This window comes from Rhinatrema bivittatum, chromosome 5 (assembly GCF_901001135.1).
Source record: "Rhinatrema bivittatum chromosome 5, aRhiBiv1.1, whole genome shotgun sequence".
Taxonomy (NCBI): domain Eukaryota; kingdom Metazoa; phylum Chordata; class Amphibia; order Gymnophiona; family Rhinatrematidae; genus Rhinatrema; species Rhinatrema bivittatum.
The window spans coordinates 1779237-1801512 of record NC_042619.1 but is presented as its reverse complement, the minus strand read 5'-3'; the positions used below and the strand labels follow the sequence as shown (position 1 = coordinate 1801512).

The 22276-nt window shown below is 46.3% G+C and overlaps 1 protein-coding gene across 1 annotated transcript in view; it reads right to left on the bottom strand.

Annotated features, from left to right (window-relative positions):
• DNHD1 (dynein heavy chain domain 1) overlaps positions 1–21831 on the bottom strand; it is a 792986-nt gene extending 771155 nt beyond the window's left edge. Inside the window, exons 1-2 of the mRNA XM_029601740.1 lie at positions 21736–21831; positions 1998–2126 (exon numbers count right to left, since the gene is read on the bottom strand). Coding sequence (XP_029457600.1) covers positions 1998–2085 — 88 coding nt within the window. The 5' untranslated portion in view covers positions 2086–2126; positions 21736–21831. The remainder of the gene's footprint in view (positions 1–1997; positions 2127–21735) is intronic.
• Positions 21832–22276: the final 445 nt, after the last annotated feature.

Below are 22276 nucleotides of genomic sequence, written 5' to 3'. Positions count from 1 at the left end.
TTAACATTTTTCTATACCGTCGTTCAGTGGGTACTGTCACAACGGTTTACATTAAAGCACATAAAAATAATGCTAAAGTATATTAAGTTACACAGGTGCCATTAAGGCTCAACCACTCAACTAAGGGAGGGGTCAGCCTGATGTCAACTCAGGAGCTCAACCTATTCTCTTTCCTTCTTTTTTTTTTTTTTTAAACATGAGCGATCCCCATTAGGGAGATGCATGTCTACCATTTGTTGGAGATGGAGAATACTGGAAGGCTGACGTAGGGGCAGGGCTATATGTTGGTGATGCCAGCAAGTCAGTTTACTCCGTCTCCATCTGTATAACCCACCGGTGTAAATTGGCCTGCCTGCATGCAGAGGAATAGTGGAATAGATTAAGAACAAACATGCACTTGCGATTCTTCGAAAAGCTTTTCTTCAGTGAGCAACCCAGGAAGAAAGGTGGAACAGTGAGTTGAGTTGAAGCCATCATATAAAGAAACTATTTAGAACCACCTTACTTGTCTTTTCTAGGGAAGTGAATGTGCATATGGAAACCCAAATTTCAGCATTCCAGATCTCCTCTATGGAAGCTGAATGGAGATGAGCCCCTGATATGCACTTTCACAATGCTCTTATGGGGAGGGGTGTAAACTGTATGTGTTAATTATGTACTGAGTAGACAGACCACTAATGTGCACTTTCACAATGCTCTTATGGGGAGGGGTGTAAACTGTATGTGTTAATTATGTACGGAGTAGACAGGCCACTAATGTGCACTTTCACAATGCTCTTATGGGGAGGGGTGTAAACTGTATGTGTTAATTATGTACGGAGTAGACAGACCACTAATGTGCACTTTCACAATGCTCTTATGGGGAGGGGTGTAAACTGTATGTGTTAATTATGTACTGAGTAGACAGACCACTAATGTGCATACTTTGCACTACTGTTGAACTGTAGAACATGCCAATATGGCACACTGTATTTGAATATCTTTTGGATTTGTGAGGGCTGAAAAGTACATTTGTACATTTCCAGCTAGTCACCCTGCTGAAAAGTTTTCCTGTATTTTTTTTTTTTTTTAAGTATAAAGACATAATTATATGCAACCTTAAAACACAATGTAACACATGAGGAGCCCCAGCAAGGCCTCTAGAACTGTGGGTATTGGCCATTTTAGAGTGCCAGAGTAGACGTGTGCTCTTCTGCTACTTGCAGGCACAACGGAGAGAAGCTCCTTGATTCACAGCCATGAAAGCATACTGCACTAGGACTGTATGAGAAAAGAAAACATTTAAACTGAGCTTTATCTATCATAGCGTTGGTTCTTCATGCCTTGTGTGAAAATAAAAGCGACAGTTTTTTTCCACTGCCAATGTAGAAGATGCTTTCCCAGATAGCAGATAAGAAAACATAGACCAGTCGATTAAGTTCTTGATGAATATTTATTAGGGAGATTTAATTCATAAAGAAAAAGTATTCAAATTGCCCAACTCTGGCCGAGTTTCGCCTATCACATGGGCTGCATCTGCCATGTTTATACATGTTCCACCATCAGTGGTCCATTTATGGTGCCAAAATAACTGATGAGTATGAGAAGTACATTCTACACTTTCAATTAATGGTGGTGCTTCATTATCACAGTCTCGAAAATTAGGGCATTTTATTAGTTTAGTTATCGTACTCAGCCAGAGTCGGGCAATTTGAATACTTTTTCTTTCTGCATGAATTAGATCTACCTAATAAATATTAAACAAGAACTTAATCGACTGATCTACATTTTCTTATCTGCTACCTGGCTTTCACAGACCGTCTTCCGTGTTGTCTTTTGGGAAGATGCTATCCCATACACACCGTATTCAGGAGAAGAGTAACCCTGAAACCTGCTCTCTCGTGTTACTTCAAGATGAGTTGGCTTAGTAGTCCAAAACATCTATGGATTCTCAGAAAGAAGGAGGTCCTCTAGTGCTGGGGCCTATCTGTCCCTTGGGCAGGTGAGTGGGATCTTACCTGAGGCAGCATCCACTGCATCTCCCACAATCACAAGGGCTGGAAGTCTCGGCTGGGAAGTAGTTGTAAAATTTTGGGATGAAGCCATGCTTAATTAGTAAGAGCTTGTCTTCTAGCCATCAGGATGAGCTGAAAAGAATACATTAGAGGGCATATGAAGACCAGTTTGTGTATTTCCTATATCATAGACAGATATATATCTAGAAAGAGAGAGAGAGAGAGAGACATACCAGTCCAGCTATAAAGATCAGTCTGCATGATTCCTATGCCAGATATATGGCTGAACCCTGGTCAGTCCAATTTCAGACAAGGCCATGGAACAGAAACAGTCTTTGTCACTCTACTGGACGATCTCTTTAGATACTGTGATAGAAGCCAGCCTGCGATGCTAGTGCTACTGGATTTCTCAGCAGTTTTTGACACCCCACATTACACTATCATGCTATCACAGCTAACAAAAGCCATCCTAAGTGACAAGGTCCTAAGCTGGTTTACCTCCTTTCTATCTGACAGTCAACAATCTACATTTTGCTGATAACTTATCAACACCCTGGGTTTTAACCAGTTCAACATTTACCTCAGATCTCTAGCACAGCTGATCCAAACTTTTGACCTGTTATAAATTAGTGAGGTTTGGGTGGACCCTTGGACACTGTGGCAGATGACCATGCCCACAGGGGGGACGTCCCGGGAGGGGCCACAGGTCAGGCTCAGCTCTGGGGACACACACACACACACACACACACACACTTCTTTATTTAGACAGTTTGAGGAGGCACCAGAGGTGGCAGTAGTGAGTAGAAGATGGAGCACGGCTGGGCTGGTATTCCCCAGGGCGCTGGAACAGCGGTTCCTCCGGTAGCAGTGCTGTGGTGGAAAGAACTGAGAAAGTGAGTACAATAGAACATTCACAGAGTCCCAAATATGGAGAAGCCCCGAGATAGGGAGATCTGGCCCTCGAGGAGGGAGTACCAGATCCCTGGGAGCAGAGAGACTCGTTGGCAAAGTACTCACACAGCGGTTCCACGTAGGAGATGGCACTGGCGCTGGAACGGAGGCAGGCCCTCGAGGAGCGAGTACCTGGTTCCAGGGAGACAGCTCTGAGGAGTGGATGATAGTAGTACTCACTGATGGTGCTGTAGCAAATTCTTCCAAGTAGAAGAGGAGATAGATGCAGGCAGCAGGTCAGGGAACATGGGCCCTTGAGGAGCGAGTACCGGTTAACTGATAGCGCCCTGAAAGAAGCAAAAAAGAGTCCCCCAAGGAGCGGGTACCCCGTTAACGAAAGAGTCCAATGGAGGTTGGAGAGGCAGAGTAGCTGGGTACGGACAGTGAATCCCATCTGTAAGAATTACCTTGCTAACTCCATGGCTAGCAATAAACAGTAGGCTTAAATATCCGGGCAGCGTGACGTCATCACAGGGGGACGCCCCTGAGGAACGCGCCAATGAGGAAATAAGAATGAGGGCAGTGCGGCGCGCGCACCCTAAGGTATCTGAAGAACATGGCGGGAGGCAGCGCCCAAGCCATGTCCAGGGACGCTGGAGAGGACGGCAGGTGGTCGCCACGGCAGCCAAGCGTCCGTGAAGAGCAGGAGGAGCCGCAAAAAAGGAAAAGTAGGCGGAGTGAAGCCGTCGGGAAGTGGCGGCCGCAACATGACCTAAAATATTACATCTATGCGGCTGGTGTTCAGTTCACACTACCAATGAACCCAGATACATCAACAATTATAAAAAGCTAACCACATGTGTCACAGCCATCCAACAGTGGACAAAAAAGAACAAAGTTCATTTAAACCCTAATAAAATGGAGATTCTCCGATACAAAATACGAGTGGGCTGGTCTATGATTTGAAAATCCCACTTGGAAAAAATGAGTTCCCTCTGAAAACACAGGACAAAAGCCCTGGAGTTCTGCTGGACCCAGAATCAGGACAGTCATCGTGGCTTCCCTCCTTCCACTGGTGCTTCAGCTGTTTTCTGCCACTGCCCCAGTCTTGTTTTCTTCCTGTCACTTCCCAGTTCCAGCACCTGTCCTCTTCCTTCACGCCTCTAGAGATACAGAGCCCCATGGTTCTCTCTGGAGGAGATAGGATACAGATCTTCAGATGCCTGAAAGGTTTTAATGATGCACAATCAACAACAAACCTTTTCCTCTGGAGAGAAAACAATAGAACTAGGGGTCACGAAATGAAACAGGGAGGATGACTCAGAACCAAATGTCAGGAAATATTTCTTCACGGAGAGGGTGGTGAATGCCTGGAATGCCCTTCCGGAGAAGGTGGGGAAGACTAAAACAGTAAAAGAATTTAAAGGAGCAAGAGATAAACACTGTGGGTCCCTAAAGGCTTGAGGAAAGGAATGAAGAAAAGAGCACATGGGGATAAATTGCTGGTACGGCAGTTACTACCCTTTGGATGCAACTCCAACACTGCTCTCTGCTTCAACTGCAAGAGTTGACAGAGAATTGGACTCAAACAGCAACCAACTAGAGCCCTGACTTTTACGGTCTGGGAAACTGATAAGTTAAGGGGGTGACCTGAAGGCACAGCAGATACTGCCAGAAGCTTGCTGAGCAAACTGAATGGACCATTTGGTCCTTTTCTGCCATCATTTCTATATTTTTATTCAACTGCACAGCCACACCTCAAAGGAAGTGGTATTGGCACCTGGACAGAATGACCTGCTTTACAAACACTGAACGAGCCACAGTAATAGAAAAGAGAGAGGTGCAGCTGCAGCCAAAGAAAAATGGCTTATCAAAATCCCAGGGGTGGAAAGGGAACAGACAAAGGACTTACGGGACCATGTCCCAGATCTTTTGTGTATCTAGCAACGCCTCTGCTCAGTACTAACCATGCTCTCACAAATCCAGGCACTGTTAACGAGCTGCCTTTCCAATTATGTAAACTGCATAGACTGTTACGCTCGCCGCCCGCAGCAGCCTCGCGGTGCAGCCCTCTCACCTTTCTACACAAGCTTCAGGCTCCAGCTCCTCGTCACTGGCGGCCCTGCTCCACTTACTGGGACCTCCAGCCAGGATGCCTCCATCTGTCAGGCCTCTCCGCGGGGTTTGCGAAGAGATGCCGCCGGCAGTGCCGTGCCCCTCCCTAGGCGCGCGCACACCAGGAAAAACTTTAATAGCCCTGCAGCAGGAACCTGGCCACAGACCCCGGATGCTGACATCAGATCCTTCAGCGTATAAAAGCTCAGGCAGCGCTCCTCAGTGTTGCCTTTACAACAGTTCTCCTTGGTCTCCTGTTCCATGTTTCCTTGTGCTAGTTGCTTCTCCGTGAGCCTTGATTGTCTTCCTGTGTTTCCAAGTTCCTGGTTCCTGTTCTGTGTTCATCTCGTCTTCATGCTGATTAACTTCCCAGTTCTGACCACTGCTACGCCTGACCTCGCCTGCCTTCTCCAAGCCTGACCACTGCTACGCCTGACCTTTCCTGCCTTCTCCAAGCCTGACCACTGCCACGCCTGAGCTCGCTTGCCTTCTCCAAGCCTGACCACTGCCACGCCTGACCACGCTTGCCTTCTCTGTGCCTTGACCACTGCTACGTCTGACCATGCCTCCCTTCTCCGTGCCTTAATCATTGCTATGAACGACCTCGCTTCAGACTCCTTGAGTCCAGAGTTCCACATTGCTTGCTACACCTTCCAAGTTCTGCCTGCTTCCATCCCAGTTTGACAGTGACGCCTCTGTCCCTATCCTCTGGACATGGACTATTAAGGCTTCGGCCTCTCTTTGCTCAAGCACCTTCAGTTCCCACTTGTTCTGTGGTGCTTGAGTTCCTGATCCGCATCCTGTCCGAGGTAGGACTACACTACCTGCTGGCTGCTGTCTCTGGGCTGAACCCACTACCACCTGTAATCAAACTTGAGGCCCGTTTGCCGGCCCCAGCACACAAAGGCTCAATCTGAGGGGAACGTGGGCTGATATAGGTGAAGCTCCAGTGGCCTCTAGCTTCAGCCCACTCCACCTGCTGATGGTGAGGACCCATAGGCCCTCGCCTAAGGGTTGCGTCAACCCCACCTCAGCCCAAGGATCCACCTCCTACACAACATAGACTTGGCCTTCTGTTGAAAAAATGAACCTACTCAGGGTAGTCCAGGCCATGGAAACCTCATGGTTAGACTACTGTAACACACTATATAAAGGATTACCAGAAAAGTCCCTTCATAAACTTCAGCCCAGATGATGGGTCATCCAGAATGGCACCGCTCTCTCTCAAAACAGACACAGCAGAACTAGAAAAGGTATAGAGAAGGGCAACAAAAATGATAAAGGGGATGGAAGTTCCCTTATGGATAAAGCCTATACAGTTTAGGACTCTAGCTTGCAGAAGAGATACGTGATTGAGATTTACAAAATCATGAGTGGGAAGGAATAGATAAATAGGGAAAGATTATTTACCCTTTCAGGGGACACGCCATTAAACCTGCAATTGGCATATTGAAAACAAATTGTAGGAAGTATTTTTTCACTCAGCGCACAATCATAAGAATATAAGAAAATGCCATACTGAGTCAGACCAAGGGTCCATCAAGCCCAGCATCCTGTTTCCAACAGTGGCCAATCCAGGCCATAAGAACCTGGCAAGTACCCAAAAACTAAGTCTATTCCATGTTACCATTGCTAATGGCAGTGGCTATTCTCTAAGGGGCGGATTCTAAAAGGCCCGCACGCGCCGGCGCGCCTATTTTGCATAGGCCGCCGGCGCGCGTAAAGCCCCGGGATGCGCGTAAGTCCCGGGGCTTTCGAAAAAGGGAGGGAGGGGACGTGTCCGGGGGCGTTCCCAAAACGATGCGGCATTTCGGGGGCAGGCCCCAGCATTTCGGGGGCGGGCCCGGGGGCGTGGTCGAGGCCTCCGGAGCAGCCCCCGGAACCGGAGGACGGAGCGGGGCTGCCGGCGACAGGCGTAACTTTGCCGACAAAGGTAAGGGGGGGGGGGTGGGCGAAGAAAAGTTCCCTCCGAGGCCGCTTCGAAATCGGAGCGGCCTTGGAGGGAACATGCAGCTCGCGCTGGGCTCGGCGTGCGCAGGTTGCACAAATGTGCACCCCCTTGCGCGCGCCGACCCCGGATTTTATAAGATACGTGCGGCTATGCACGTATCTTATAAAATCCAGCGTAATTTTTAAAAATCTGCCCCTAAGTGAACTTAATAGCAGGTAATGGACTTCTCCTAGAAGAACTTCTTCAATCCTTTTTTTAAACACCGCTATACTAACTGCACTAACCACATCCTCTGGCAACAAATTCCAGAGTTTATTGTGCGTTGAGTAAAAAAGAAATTTATCCGATTAGTTTTAAATGTGCCCCATGCTAACTTCATGGAGTGCTCCCTAGTCTTTCTACTATCCAAAAGAGTAAATAACCGATTCACATCTACCCGTTCTAGGCCTCTCATAATTTTAAACATCTCTATCATATCTCTTCTCCAAGCTGAAAAGTCCTAACCTCTTTAGTCTTTCCTCATAGGGGAGCTGTTCCATTCCCCTTATCATTTTGGTTGCCCTTCTCTGTACCTTCTCCATCGCAATTATATCTTTTTTGAGATGCGGCGACCAGAATTGTACACAGTATTCAAGGTGCGGTCTCACCATGGAGCGATACAGATGCATTATGACATTTTCCGTTTTATTCACCATTCCCTTCCTAATAATTCCTAACATTCTGTTTGCTTTTTTGACTGCCGCAGCACACGGAACAGACGATTTCAATGTGTTATCCACTATGACACCTAGATCTCTTTCTTGGGTTGTAGCACCTAATATGGAACCTAACATTGTGTTACTATAGCATGGGTTATTTTTCCCTATATGCATCACCTTGCACTTATCCACATTAAATTTCATCTGCCATTTGGATGCCCAATTTTCCAGTCTCACAAGGTCTTCCTGCAATTTATCACAATCTGCTTGTGATTTAACTACTCTGAACAATTTTGAGTCATCTGCAAATTTGATTATCTCACTCGTCGTATTTCTTTCCAGATCATTTATAAATATATTGAAAAGTAAGGGTCCCAATACAGATCCCTGAGGCTCTCCACTGTCCACTCTCTTCCACTGAGAAAATTGTCCATTTAATCCTACTCTTCCTGTCTTTTAGCGAGTTTGCAATCCACGAAAGGACATCGCCACCTATCCCATGACTTTTTACTTTTCCTAGAAGCCTCTCATGAGGAACTTTGTCAAACGCCTTCTGAAAATCCAAGTATACTATATCTACCGGTTCACCTTTATCCACTCCTTCAAAAAAGTGAAGCAGATTTGTGAGGCAAGACTTGCCCTGGGTAAAGCCATGCTGACTTTGTTCCATTAAACCATGTCTTTCTATATGTTCTGTGATTTTGAGGTTTAGAACACTTTCCACTATTTTTCCTGGCACTGAAGTCAGGCTAACCGGTCTGTAGTTTCCTGGTTTGCCCCTGGAGCCCTTTTTAAATATTGGGGTTACATTTGCTATCCTCCAGTCTTCAGGTACAATGGATGATTTTAATAATAGGTTACAAATTTTTACTAATAGATCTGAAATTTCGTTTTTTAGTTCCTTCAGAACTCTGGGGTGTATACCATCCGGTCCAGGTGATTTACTACTCTTCAGTTTGTCAATCAGGCCTACCACATCTTCTAGGTTCACCGTGATTTGATTCAGTCCATCTGAATCATTACCCATGAAAATCTATGGAAAGCTATGGAATATGTTGCACAGCATGTGGTGAAGGCAACTAATCCTCAAAAAAGAGTATTGGACAAGTTCCTGAAAGAAAAGTCCATAAACGATTGTTAGCCAGAAAATGGTTATTAGACAGGGAAAACCAGCGCCTATCCCTGGGAGAGAGATACAAGAAATAGATCAACTATTGGGGATCTGCAAGGTGTTTGCGATCCAGACTGGCCACTATTGGAGACATGCTGCTAAGCATGATGGATCTTGGACTGACCCATGATGGCACTTCTTATGTTCTTATAAAAGATACAAACCACATGACCATTTCACATCCACCCTAAAGAACTACACTGGCAAGCAACCTCCTATAGAACCAAATTCATAACTCTAGTGTTGATCTTCAAGTTTGTAAGAACAACTGGATCAAGTTACATACCTTCCAGACTCCCAAGATCAGAACTTCTCTGATCACTTTGGGCCCAATATTCAGAATTATTCAGCTATGTAAATTAACCAGAAAGGTCTTATCTGGCTAACTTACAAGGAATATACAGCAATACAGCTACGCTTCTGAATAACCTCGTATTTGGTGCTACTTAGTCAGATAAGTTATATCCGGATAAGTTAGACCTGCTCTATGGAGATCTAACTTATCTGATTAACGTAATCGGACAAGACTGAATATTGGCACTTATCTGGTTAAGCTATCTAGCTAATTAGTGCTGCTCCATTACGCCCCCTTGCCTGCCCACCGGATATCTACTGAGCTGGTTAAGAGGCTTATTCAGCTAAGTGGCAGCTGCTAAACAAACAGTCAGATATTCAGTGGTTGCCACTTAACTGGATAAGTCAATACTTATCTGGCAAATAGTGCTGAATATCGTCCTCTTTGTCAACAAAAGAAATCAAAAGAATGGATACCCATCAACAAACTTTCTCAGGAGTTGCACCTGCCCTCTGGAACTCTCTCCCAGAAGAGCTCTGCCAAACTTAGGAGTAAGTATATGCTAAATCCATAACTACCTCCACCCTGAAAACCAGATAAAAACTGCCTTCTCTCCATACCCCCAGGAATGATGTTTGCATGCTACTGATCTCTGCGTACGTGACCTCATGATGCAGTTATAAAGTGACCTCCCCTGACTCAAATGGACCACAAGAATGCCATCTGCATGCTACTGATCTCTGCGTACGTGACCTCATGATGCAGTTATAAAGTGACCTCCCCTTGCTCACATGGACCCCAGGAATGCATCTGCATGCTACTGATCTCTGCGTACGTGACCTCATGATGCAGTTATAAAGTGACCTCCCCTTGCTCACATGGACCCCAGGAATGCATCTGCATGCTACTGATCTCTGCGTACGTGACTTCATGATGCAGTTATAAAGTGACCTCCCCTTGCTCACATGGACCCCAGGAATGCATCTGCATGCTACTGATCTCTGCATACGTGACCTCATGATGCAGTTATAAAGTGACCTCCCCTGACTCACATGGACCCCAGGAATGCATCTGCATGCTACTGATCTCTGCGTACGTGACCTCATGATGCAGTTATAAAGTGACCTCCCCTTGCTCACATGGACCCCAGGAATGCATCTGCATGCTACTGATCTCTGCATACGTGACCTCATGATGCAGTTATAAAGTGACCTCCCCTGACTCACATGGACCCCAGGAATGCATCTGCATGCTACTGATCTCTGCGTACGTGACCTCATGATGCAGTTATAAAGTGACCTCCCCTGACTCACATGGACCCCAGGAATGCATCTGCATGCTACTGATCTCTGCGTACGTGACCTCATGATGCAGTTATAAAGTGACCTCCCCTTGCTCACATGGACCCCAGGAATGCATCTGCATGCTACTGATCTCTGCGTACGTGACCTCATGATGCAGTTATAAAGTGACCTCCCCCGACTCACATGGACCCCAGGAATGCATCTGCATGCTACTGATCTCTGCGTACGTGACCTCATGATGCAGTTATAAAGTGACCTCCCCTTGCTCACATGGACCCCAGGAATGCATCTGCATGCTACTGATCTCTGCGTACGTGACCTCATGATGCAGTTATAAAGTGACCTCCCCTGACTCACATGGACCCCAGGATTCTGACTGAGTGCTTTAGTTGGATGGATATGTTGTCGATTTGTATGGAGTGGTTGACGTTTAATCCTGTTTTTTCTCTCTCTCTATCAGTATGCACTCGGTTTTGCTCATGTTTAGACATAGCTTCAAGTGGTTTAGCATGTTTCTTATTGATTCGAGGTAGGAGGCTGCGAGTATCATTGTATCTTCGATGGTGGTAGTTATTGGTATGAGTAGTTGGATATCGTCGGCATACATGTAGTATGTGACGCCGAGGCCTGAGATGAGGTGGCAGAGAGGAAGTAGGTAAATTTTAAAGACTGTGGCCGAGAGTGCGGACCCTTGAGGTACTCCAGTTTCAAGGGGAATGGCTTCTGAGGAGTGGTTGTTGAAGTTAACTTTGACGTATCTGTTTTTGAGGAAGGATGTAAATCAGTCAAGTGTTTTGCCGGAGAGACCGATGTTGGCTAGTCTGGATATTAGACGTTTGTGGTCCACCGTGTTAAATGTGGCGGAGAGGTCTAGTAGTATGAGTATATGACTTAGGTTGTTGTCAAAACCTCTTAATATGTTGTTTGTTTAAAAAGGAGATAGAGCAGCTTTTAAACTAGAACAAAGGGGAAAGCCGACAGTCGCTCAGCAGCACATGGTTCGGAGAGAGGTATCTTTAAAGGATACTAATGATGCATTAGAATTAGGGCATCCCGACAGTGAGGTTCCAATAAATAGAAAAGTAGTCCAAGTGCCTGTAACTAAAAACTCACCTGAGCTAAAAAATTCTAACTTATCCCTATCAATTAAAAAGCAGAATAAAAATACAAAGAAAAAACAAACTTTGAAATGTTTGTATGCTAATGCCAGAAGTCTAAGAAGTAAGATGGGAGAATTAGAATGTATAGCAGTGAATGATGACAGACTTAATTGGCATCTCAGAGACATGGTGGAAAGAGGATAACCAAAGGGACAGTGCTATACCGGGGTACAAATTATATCGCAATGACAGAGAGGAGCAGTCGGGAGGAGGTGTGGCGCTTTATGTCCGGGAAGGCATAGAGTCCAACAGGATAAACATCCTGCATGAGACTAAATACAAAACTGAATCTTTATAGGTAGAAATCCCTTGTGTGTCAGGGAAGACTACAGTGATAGGGATATACTACCGTCCACCTGGTGAAGATGGTGAGACGGACAGTGAAATGCTAAGAGAAATTAGGGAAGCTAACCAAATTGGTAGTGCAGTAATAATGGGAGACTTCAATTACCAAACAAACAAAGCAAAGGCTGCACTACAGAATAATCAAAAACACAAAGTGCAGAACATAGAACTTTTAGTCCTGATCACAAGTAAGTTCCAATCAGTTCATGAAGAAATAAATTCAAATAAATTTTTATTGCGGCAACTCCACTGCATCAGTTCAATAAAGCACACATTTTACAAGGTGCCCCAACACGGAACCGTGTTTCGCCAAAGGCTGCATCGGGGGGACCAACAGGAGTTCAGTCAAATCTGCAATGTTAGAATAGTTTAAAATGCCTGGTTGTGCTAAGGGTAAATGCACTCCCTGTTACTTTTTGAATACTGCACCAAGGTATGTTCTATTTCACTGTTTTAATTATACATCGGTATTAGTCCATTATTTGTTGTCCTGATTTTTAAACTATTCTAACATTGCAGATTTGACTGAACTCCTGTTGGTCCCCCCGATGCAGCCTTTGGCGAAACACGGTTCCGTGTTGGGGCACCTTGTAAAATGTGTGCTTTATTGAACTGATGCAGTGGAGTTGCCGCAATAAAAATTTATTTGAATTTATTTCTTCATGAACTGATTGGAACTTACTTGTGATCAGGACTAAAAGTTCTATGTTCTGCACTTTGTGTTTTTGAGACTTCAATTACCCCAATATAGACTGGGTAAATGTATCATCGGGTCACACTAGAGAGATAACGTTCCTGGATGGAATAAATGATAGCTTTATGGAGCAATTGGTTCAGGAACCGACGAGAGAGGGAGCAATTTTAGATCTAATTCTCAGTGGAGCACAGGACTTGGTGAGAGAGGTAACGGTGGTGGGGCCGCTTGGCAATAGTGATCATAATATGATCAAATTTGATTTAATGACTGGAAAAGGAACAGTGTGCAAATCCAAGGCTCTCGTGCTAAACTTTCAAAAGGGAAACTTTGATAAAATGAGAAAAATTGTTAGAAAAAAACTGAAAGGAGCAGCTACAAAAGTAAAAAATGTCCAAGAGGCGTGGTCATTGTTAAAAAATACCATTCTAGAAGCACAGTCCAGATGTATTCCACACATTAAGAAAGGTGGAAAGAAGGCAAAACGATTACCGGCATGGTTAAAAGGGGAGGTGAAAGAAGCTATTTTAGCCAAAAGATCTTCATTCAAAAATTGGAAGAAGGATCCAACAGAAGAAAATAGGATAAAGCATAAACATTGGCAAGTTAAATGTAAGACATTGATAAGACAGGCTAAGAGAGAATTTGAAAAGAAGTTGGCTGTAGAGGCAAAAACTCACAGTAAAAACTTTTTTAAATATATCCGAAGCAGAAAGCCTGTGAGGGAGTCAGTTGGACAGTTAGATGATCGAGGGGTTAAAGGGACACTTAGAGAAGATAAGGCCATCGCGGAAAGATTAAATGATTTCTTTGCTTCGGTGTTTACTGAAGAGGATGTTGGGGAGGTACCCCTAATGGAGAAGGTTTTCATGGGTAATGATTCAGATGGACTGAATCAAATCACGGTGAACCTAGAAGATGTGGTAGGCCTGATTGACAAACTGAAGAGTAGTAAATCACCTGGACCGGATGGTATACACCCCAGAGTTAGAAGGAACTAAAAAATGAAATTTCAGACCTATTAGTAAAAATTTGTAACTTATCATTAAAATCATCCATTGTACCTGAAGACTGGAGGATAGCAAATGCAACCCCAATATTTAAAAAGGGCTCCAGGGGAGATCCGGGAAACTACAGACCGGTTAGCCTGACTTCAGTGCCAGGAAAAATAGTGGAAAGTGTTCTAAACATCAAAATCACAGAACATATAGAAAGACATGGTTTAATGGAACAAAGTCAGCATGGCTTTACCCAGGGCAAGTCTTGCCTCACAAATCTGCTTCACTTTTTTGAAGGAGTTAATAAACATGTGGATAAAGGTGAACCGGTAGATATAGTATACTTGGATTTTCAGAAGGCGTTTGACAAAGTTCCTCATGAGAGGCTTCTAGGAAAAGTAAAAAAGTCATGGGATAGGTGGCGATGTCCTTTCGTGGATTGCAAACTGGCTAAAAGACAGGAAACAGAGAGTAGGATTGAATGGGCAATTTTCTCAGTGGAAGGGAGTGGACAGTGGAGTGCCTCAGGGATCTGTATTGGGACCCTTACTTTTCAATATATTTATAAATGATCTGGAAAGAAATACGACGAGTGAGATAATCAAATTTGCAGATGACACAAAATTGTTCAGAGTAGTTAAATCACAAGCAGATTGTGATAAATTGCAGGAAGACCTTGTGAGACTGGAAAATTGGGCATCCAAATGGCAGATGAAATTTAATGTGGATAAGTGCAAGGTGATGCATATAGGGAAAAATAACCCATGCTATAATTACACAATGTTGGGTTCCATTTTAGGTGCTACAACCCAAGAAAGAGATCTAGGTGTCATAGTGGATAACACATTGAAATCGTCGGTGCAGTGTGCTGCGGCAGTCAAAAAAGCAAACAGAATGTTGGGAATTATTAGAAAAGGAATGATGAATAAAACGGAAAATGTCATAATGCCTCCGTATCGCTCCATGGTGAGACCGCACCTTGAATACTGTGTACAATTCTGGTCGCCGCATCTCAAAAAAGATATAATTGCGATGGAGAAGGTACAGAGAAGGGCTACCAAAATGATAAGGGGAATGGAACAACTTCCCTATGAGGAAAGACTAAAGAGGTTAGGACTTTTCAGCTTGGAGAAGAGACGACTGAGGGGGGATATGATAGAGGTGTTTAAAATCATGAGAGGTCTAGAATGGGTAGATGTGAATCGGTTATTTACTCTTTCGGATAGTAGAAAGACTAGGGGGCACTCCATGAAGTTAGCATGGGGCACATTTAAAACTAATCGGAGAAAGTTCTTTTTTACTCAACGCACAATTAAACTATGGAATTTGTTACCAGAGGATGTGGTCAGTGCAGTTAGTATAGCTGTGTTTAAAAAAGGATTGGATAAGTTCTTGGAGGAGAAGTCCATTACCTGCTATTAAGTTCACTTAGAGAATAGCCACTGCCATTAGCAATGGTTACATGGAATAGACTTAGTGTTTGGGTACTTGCCAGGTTCTTATGGCCTGGATTGGCCACTGTTGGAAACAGGATGCTGGGCTTGATGGACCCTTGGTCTGACCCAGTATGGCATTTTCTTATGTTCTTATGAGTAGCAGGGTTTCAGTGCTGTGATTTTTCCTGAAACCTTGTTGGGCAGGATGTAAGATGTTGTTGGTTTCGAGATGTTCATTGAGTTGCTTCAAGGCCGCTTTCTCTGTCATTTTAGCGAGTAGGGGTAGATTAGAGATTGGAAGGTAGTTGTTCAGATCATCTGGGTTGAGGTTCTTTTTTTTTTAAATTATTGGTTTGATCGCTGCAGTTTTTAATTTGTCTGGTACCTCACCTTCTTCGAGAGATTTATTTATGATTGCTGCGATGGTTGGAGCGACGGTATGAGCTATTTCCTTTAGATCACGTGTTGGGGATTGTGTCTAGATCATGGCGGGCTGGGTTGATTTTTCTTAGAAGTTTCCCTGTTTCGGTGGTTGAGATTGGATCGAATTTAGACCATGGTATTATGTTTTTGAACGATAGTTGGTCATCTGTGATCGTGGATTTATTGATGTTCCTGTTATTTTGTTGATTTTGTTTTTGAAGAACATGACGAGGTGTTAGCTTAAGTTTTTGGTTTGTGATGTGGGATTGTTGTTGTTTTCTGATATGAGGTTGTTTACTATGTGGTATAGGGATTTGGAGTTGTTAGTGGAGTTTTTAATTTTTTGACTATAGTAGTAGTCATGTTTGGTGTTATTGATCATTTTTTTTTATATGAAGCGAGTTGCATGCGGTACCTTTCCAGTGTCAAGGGACATTTGTTTTTTTGCCATTCCTTTTCTTTTTTCCTAAGGTTGGATTTTGTGACTTTTAGTTGGGTGTTGAACCATGGGTTATTTTTTTCTCTATTGTTCTTTATCTGTTTTGTTCTTTCCGGGTTTATGTTGTTGGCAGTATCTGCTGTAAGTTGGAACCAAGAATGTATGGCTTTGTTTATGTTGGAGAGATCCAGATTTATTAGTTGTTTTCTGAGTTCTTGTTGAAGGATGTTGGTTTGGAAGGGTAATCGGTATTTGAAGGCGAATGGTTCATTTGTTTTGGTCGTGTTGTTGATGTTTGCTTGTGTCTTGCAGTATAGGAGGTAGTGATCAGACCATGGGACTGGTTTATATTTATTTATTTATTTTTAATTTTTATATACCGACATTCTTACATCCGATGTAAATCATACCGGTTTACATTAAACAGAATAGCAGGAAATACATTTCCATAGTCTAATACAAAGAACATTTCTAATTAAAATTATTAACAAGCGAAAAAAAAGGTAAAGAATATATGATATTGATGTATCTGAAAAGAGGCGATTTGTGAAAATCAGATCCAGTGCGTGGCCAGCTTTGTGTGTTGGGTTGTTCACTTGTTGATTAAGGTTTAAGTTGATAGCACGTCAAGCATGGTTTGGCAGTTTTGAGATCGGGAGCTGGCGTCTATGTGGATGTTGAAGTCTCCAAGTATGATTGTGGGTTTTTTCATACTGATGTTTGTTATTAAAAATTCTAAAAGGGGGGATATTTTGTTGTCCAGAAGTTTGGGGGGCAGTATACTAAGCAAATTTGCAGATTTTCTGAGTCGAAGAGGGTTATTTCGTATTGTTGCAGGAGAGAGCGTGGGATCGGTTTCATTGTGAAATGTTTTTTTATGATTAATAGTAATCCCCCTCCTCTGCGGGACTTCCGGGAGATTGAGAATAGGTCGGATGCATTGTTATTTAGTTGGTTTGTTATTACATGGTCGGTATTTTTAAACCAGGTTTCGGTTATGGCAATGAAGTCGGGGGTTTTTTTTCCTGTATAATGTCTGATATCTAGGTAAATATATACAGAGGTTACTGGATAGCAAGGTAATTATATATAGAGTAAGACGTTATCAGGTTAGCCAGATTATATAAAGGTACTTGTATATAAAGTTATATATATATATAGATATCTATCTATCTATCTATATATATATATATATATATATAGGACTTGTTCTATTTTCCTAATAGGAGATGTATTGGTGACATATGATGGCTGGTTGGTATTTACTCTATGTGGTACATGTAAACTGAATGTGTAAGTTGTTTGTTTTTAATTTTTGTATTTGATATTTTATTATGTATGTTGGTATTGGAAATTGTCCTGGTGGCTTTGGCTAATTTGTACAGTATAATAAATTTTAAATAAAAAAATTAAGTAAATAAATAAATTGGTGTCTTAGGGCCTAGAGTAATATTTGCAGTACTGCCTTTTCATAGGTAGAGTTGTTAATGTTTTAGTCTGGCAATTAATATTATGGTATGACAGGTTTCCTATATGTTCTGAGTACATTTTTTGCAGGATTTTGTATTATATAATGTTCCTAGTAGTGGAGGGAATTTGTGTTGCTGTTACTGAGGTGACACCAGAATTTACATAAAGAAACATAGTATTGTCGCAGAAAAAGACCAAATGGTCCATCCAGTTTGCCCAGCAAGCTTCCCATTATAGCAATTGCAGGTTACCCCCAAGTGTCCACCAAGGGCAGTAACTGCGGCTCCATTTAGGTTACCCCCATGCTTTATGTGAAGGATAGTAATACTTACAAGCAAAACCAAGCAACTGACAAACCCATAACAAAATTCCTGCCACATTTTTATGTGGTGAGCAGCGAACGATGCTTGAATGTCCATTGCTTTTGGACTTGGCTGTAGAAGCTTTATCCCCAATTTCAGTGCTGGCTGCCTTCAGAATCCATTGCCCTTTATTTTTCCATTGTCCTAGTTCTGCTCTGCACCCTTTGTTGGGAGACTTACTGTGAACGCAGGGTACTGTGGAACTTGAGTTGCAAGCTTTATATTAGGATACTGTCCTATCCTATATAGAGCGCAAGAGAAGAACTTTACTGACTGCTGCTCTTGGATAATGATAGTGCTTGAAATTGGCCAGGAGTTTCTTTTTTGCATAGAAGAGCCTTCTGTCTAGAGCACTTTACGATAATGGTGTAAAATGTTTGCAGTGGTGCCTTCTCCTTTAAAAGTATGGGACGTCCTATCTCCTATGGAGGGAGATAAGAGACAGCTGTGGAGAGAGCCGCGGGAACAAACTGAGTGCTTTCCCTGTCAGGGGCCATATAGGATGATTCACTAGGCATGTGCATCATTTTGTTTTATTGGTTTAGGATTCATTTTCAGGCCTCCGTGGGAAATTTCAGAGTTGTGGTTTTTGTGGGGGGAGGTCCAATTTTTGTGTTAGTGTGCACTAACGGGAGTTAGCGTGCCCTAACATATATGCCAGGCACATAGCGTGCCTGGCATATATGTTATATATATTTAAACCCCTGCTTCTTTTCTCTGATCCAAGTTATATTACTCCCTTGTTTTATTGTAACTGCATTCCTTACCCTTCTCTTGTTTAACGTTTTTTACTACTATTACTATTATTTTATTATTATTATTACTTAGATCAATGTTATTTATTGCCTTTTGTTCCCTATCTACTTGTTAATTGTAAACCGACATGATGCGATATTTATCGCGAATGCCGGTATAGAAAAACTTTAAATAAATAAATAAATAAATAAATAAACATGAACTATGAATTTTTCCAAAATTTCAGAAAAATTCAGTTTGTTTTTCGGTGCCCCTGAACCATGACGGATAGTGTCTAATTCGTGAAAAACGAATGCTCATCTCTACAGTTGCATGGGAATGTAGATCATTTGAAATTTGAATATATAAAATTGTTATGTCCAATTATGTGTTTCGAATCCCAAAGTAATGTGTGGCACTACATTATAAACTATTCAATATATAAATTAATTGCTTTATTTGTTTGACGTCCAACAGGAAAGAAACACTCCGACATGGGCTTAAATAAGTGTTCTTCCTGTTGGCCTTCAAAAAAATAAAGCAATTAATTTATGTATTGAACACTTTATAATGTACTTTGGGATTCATATTTATGTGTATGTGTGTGCTATTTACTCCGCATTTCTGCTGCGCATCCGCCCAAATATGTTTTTACAGAATTCCGTTTTTTTTTGGGGGGGGGGGGGGGGAAAGCTGCTGAGCATGAGTGAGTTGATGATCATAGTTATACAGTAAGATGATAAGAACACAAGACCTATCCAGTCTGCCCAGCAATTATCAAAATGTCACCAGGAGTCATGGGAATGGGTCAGTACCCCAGGTCTTCTAGGTAGCACTGTCACTCCTGGTCCCTGCCCCGAATCTCACTCCCCGAGGGTCCCCCTCCCCTGCCCAGAATCTCACTCCCCCCGGGTCCCCCTCCCCCGCCCAGAATCTCACTCCCCCCGGGTCCCCCCTCCCCTGCCCAGAATCTCACTCCCCCCGGGTCCCCCCTCCCCTGCCCAGAATCTCACTCCCCCCGGGTCCCCCCTCCCCTGCCCAGAATCTCACTCCCCGAGGGTCCCCCTCCCCTGCCCAGAATCTCACTCCCCCCGGGTCCCCCCTCCCCTGCCCAGAATCTCACTCCCCCCGGGTCCCCCTCCCCTGCCCAGAATCTCACTCCCCCCGGGTCCCCCTCCCCTGCCCAGAATCTCACTCCCCCCGGGTCCCCCTCCCCTGCCCAGAATCTCACTCCCCCCGGGTCCCCCTCCCCCGCCCAGAATCTCACTCCCCCCGGGTCCCCCTCCCCCGCCCAGAATCTCACTCCCCCCCGGGTCCCCCTCCCCTGCCCAGAATCTCACTCCCCGTGGGTCCCCCTCCCCTGCCCAGAATCTCACTCCCCGAGGGTCCCCCTCCCCTCCCCAGCCCAGCCCAGAATCTCACTCCCCCTGGGTCCCCCTCCCCCGCCCAGAATCTCACTCCCCCTGGGTCCCCCTCCCCTGCCCAGAATCTCACTCCCCCTGGGTCCCCCCTCCCCTGCCCAGAATCTCACTCCCCGAGGGTCCCCCTCCCCTGCCCAGAATCTCACTCCCCCTGGGTCCCCCCTCCCCTGCCCAGAATCTCACTCCCCCCGGGTCCCCCTCCCCCGCCCAGAATCTCACTCCCCCCGGGTCCCCCCCCCCCGCCCAGAATCTCACCCCCCCCCGGGTCCCCCTCCCCTGCCCAGAATCTCACTCCCCGTGGGTCCCCCTCCCCTGCCCAGAATCTCACTCCCCGAGGGTCCCCCTCCCCTCCCCAGCCCAGCCCAGAATCTCACTCCCCCTGGGTCCCCCTCCCCTGCCCAGAATCTCCCTCCCCCTGGGTCCCCCTCCCCTGCCCAGAATCTCACTCCCCCTGGGTCCCCCTCCCCTGCCCAGAATCTCACTCCCCGAGGGTCCCCCTCCCCTGCCCAGAATCTCACTCCCCCTGGGTCCCCCCTCCCCTGCCCAGAATCTCACTCCCCCCGGGTCCCCCTCCCCTGCCCAGAATCTCACTCCCCCCGGGTCCCCCTCCCCTGCCCAGAATCTCACTCCCCCTGGGTCCCCCCTCCCCTGCCCAGAATCTCACTCCCCCTGGGTCCCCCTCCCCTGCCCAGAATCTCACTCCCCCTGGGTCCCCCTCCCCTGCCCAGAATCTCACTCCCCGTGGGTCCCCCTCCCCTGCCCAGAATCTCACTCCCCCTGGGTCCCCCTCCCCTGCCCAGAATCTCACTCCCCGAGGGTCCCCCTCCCCTCCCCAGCCCAGCCCAGAATCTCACTCCCCCCGGGTCCCCCTCCCCTGCCCAGAATCTCACTCCCCCTGGGTCCCCCCCTCCCCTGCCCAGAATCTCACTCCCCCTGGGTCCCCCTCCCCTGCCCAGAATCTCACTCCCCCTGGGTCCCCCTCCCCTCCCCAGCCCAGCCCAGAATCTCACTCCCCCCGGGTCCCCCTCCCCTGCCCAGAATCTCACTCCCCCTGGGTCCCCCTCCCCTGCCCAGAATCTCACTCCCCGTGGGTCCCCCTCCCCTGCCCAGAATCTCACTCCCCCTGGGTCCCCCTCCCCTCCCCAGCCCAGCCCAGAATCTCACTCCCCTGGGTCCCCCCCTCCCCTGCCCAGAATCTCCCTCCCCGTGGGCCCCCCTCCCCTGCCCAGAATCTCACTCCCCCTGGGTCCCCCTCCCCTGCCCAGAATCTCACTCCCCGAGGGTCCCCCTCCCCTCCCCAGCCCAGCCCAGAATCTCACTCCCCCTGGGTCCCCCCTCCCCTGCCCAGAATCTCACTCCCCCTGGGTCCCCCTCCCCTGCCCAGAATCTCACTCCCCGTGGGTCCCCCTCCCCTGCCCAGAATCTCACTCCCCCTGGGTCCCCCTCCCCTGCCCAGAATCTCACTCCCCGAGGGTCCCCCTCCCCTCCCCAGCCCAGAATCTCACTCCCCCCGGGTCCCCCTCCCCTGCCCAGAATCTCACTCCCCCTGGGTCCCCCCTCCCCTGCCCAGAATCTCACTCCCCGAGGGTCCCCCTCCCCTGCCCAGAATCTCACTCCCCCTGGGTCCCCCCTCCCCTGCCCAGAATCTCACTCCCCCCGGGTCCCCCTCCCCTGCCCAGAATCTCACTCCCCCTGGGTCCCACTCCCCTGCCCAGAATCTCACTCCCCGAGGGTCCCCCTCCCCTGCCCTGCCCAGCCCAGCCCAGCCCAGCCCAGAATCTCATCCCCGGTCGGTACTGGTGTCAGTCCCGGATCCCCTGCTCCGGCTCTCACCGCTTGCAGGTCCCTTCCTCTTGTCCGGGTTCCACCGCCTCCCTCTCGGGCTGTTTGCGTGGTTACCAAGGACTCGCACGGTTCCCATGCGACGGCGGGCAGCAGAGGCCAAACTAAGCTCAACGTCCGAGCGCGCGGAAGGGACAAGTGAGACGCACAGAGCTGCGCCTGCGTAGCCCTCCCGACGCACGTTGGAAAGCAGATTTTAAACTCCCTCCACTGCAGCAGAAGCAGTCGTCACTCACAGCCCACTTCCCGATGACGTCAAATTCTAGCCACCAATCAAATCAGAGAATGGCTCTGATGTGTACACAGAGGTGGAGCTCAGCAAATGGAGAATCGCCGTTGTCATCTTGCTCCTTTCGGAGGTCTCAAAAGTGGGCGCTGGTACTTAAAGGGACTGCGGCGGGAAACCACCTCACGGCACCCTTTGATGACATCACAGGCTCTCAACGTAGAAGGCTTCCCAAAACACTGCCTCGTGCCCTTAGCATCGTGGTTCCTATTGTCTTCTATGCCTGATTCCTGCCTCATCCAACCT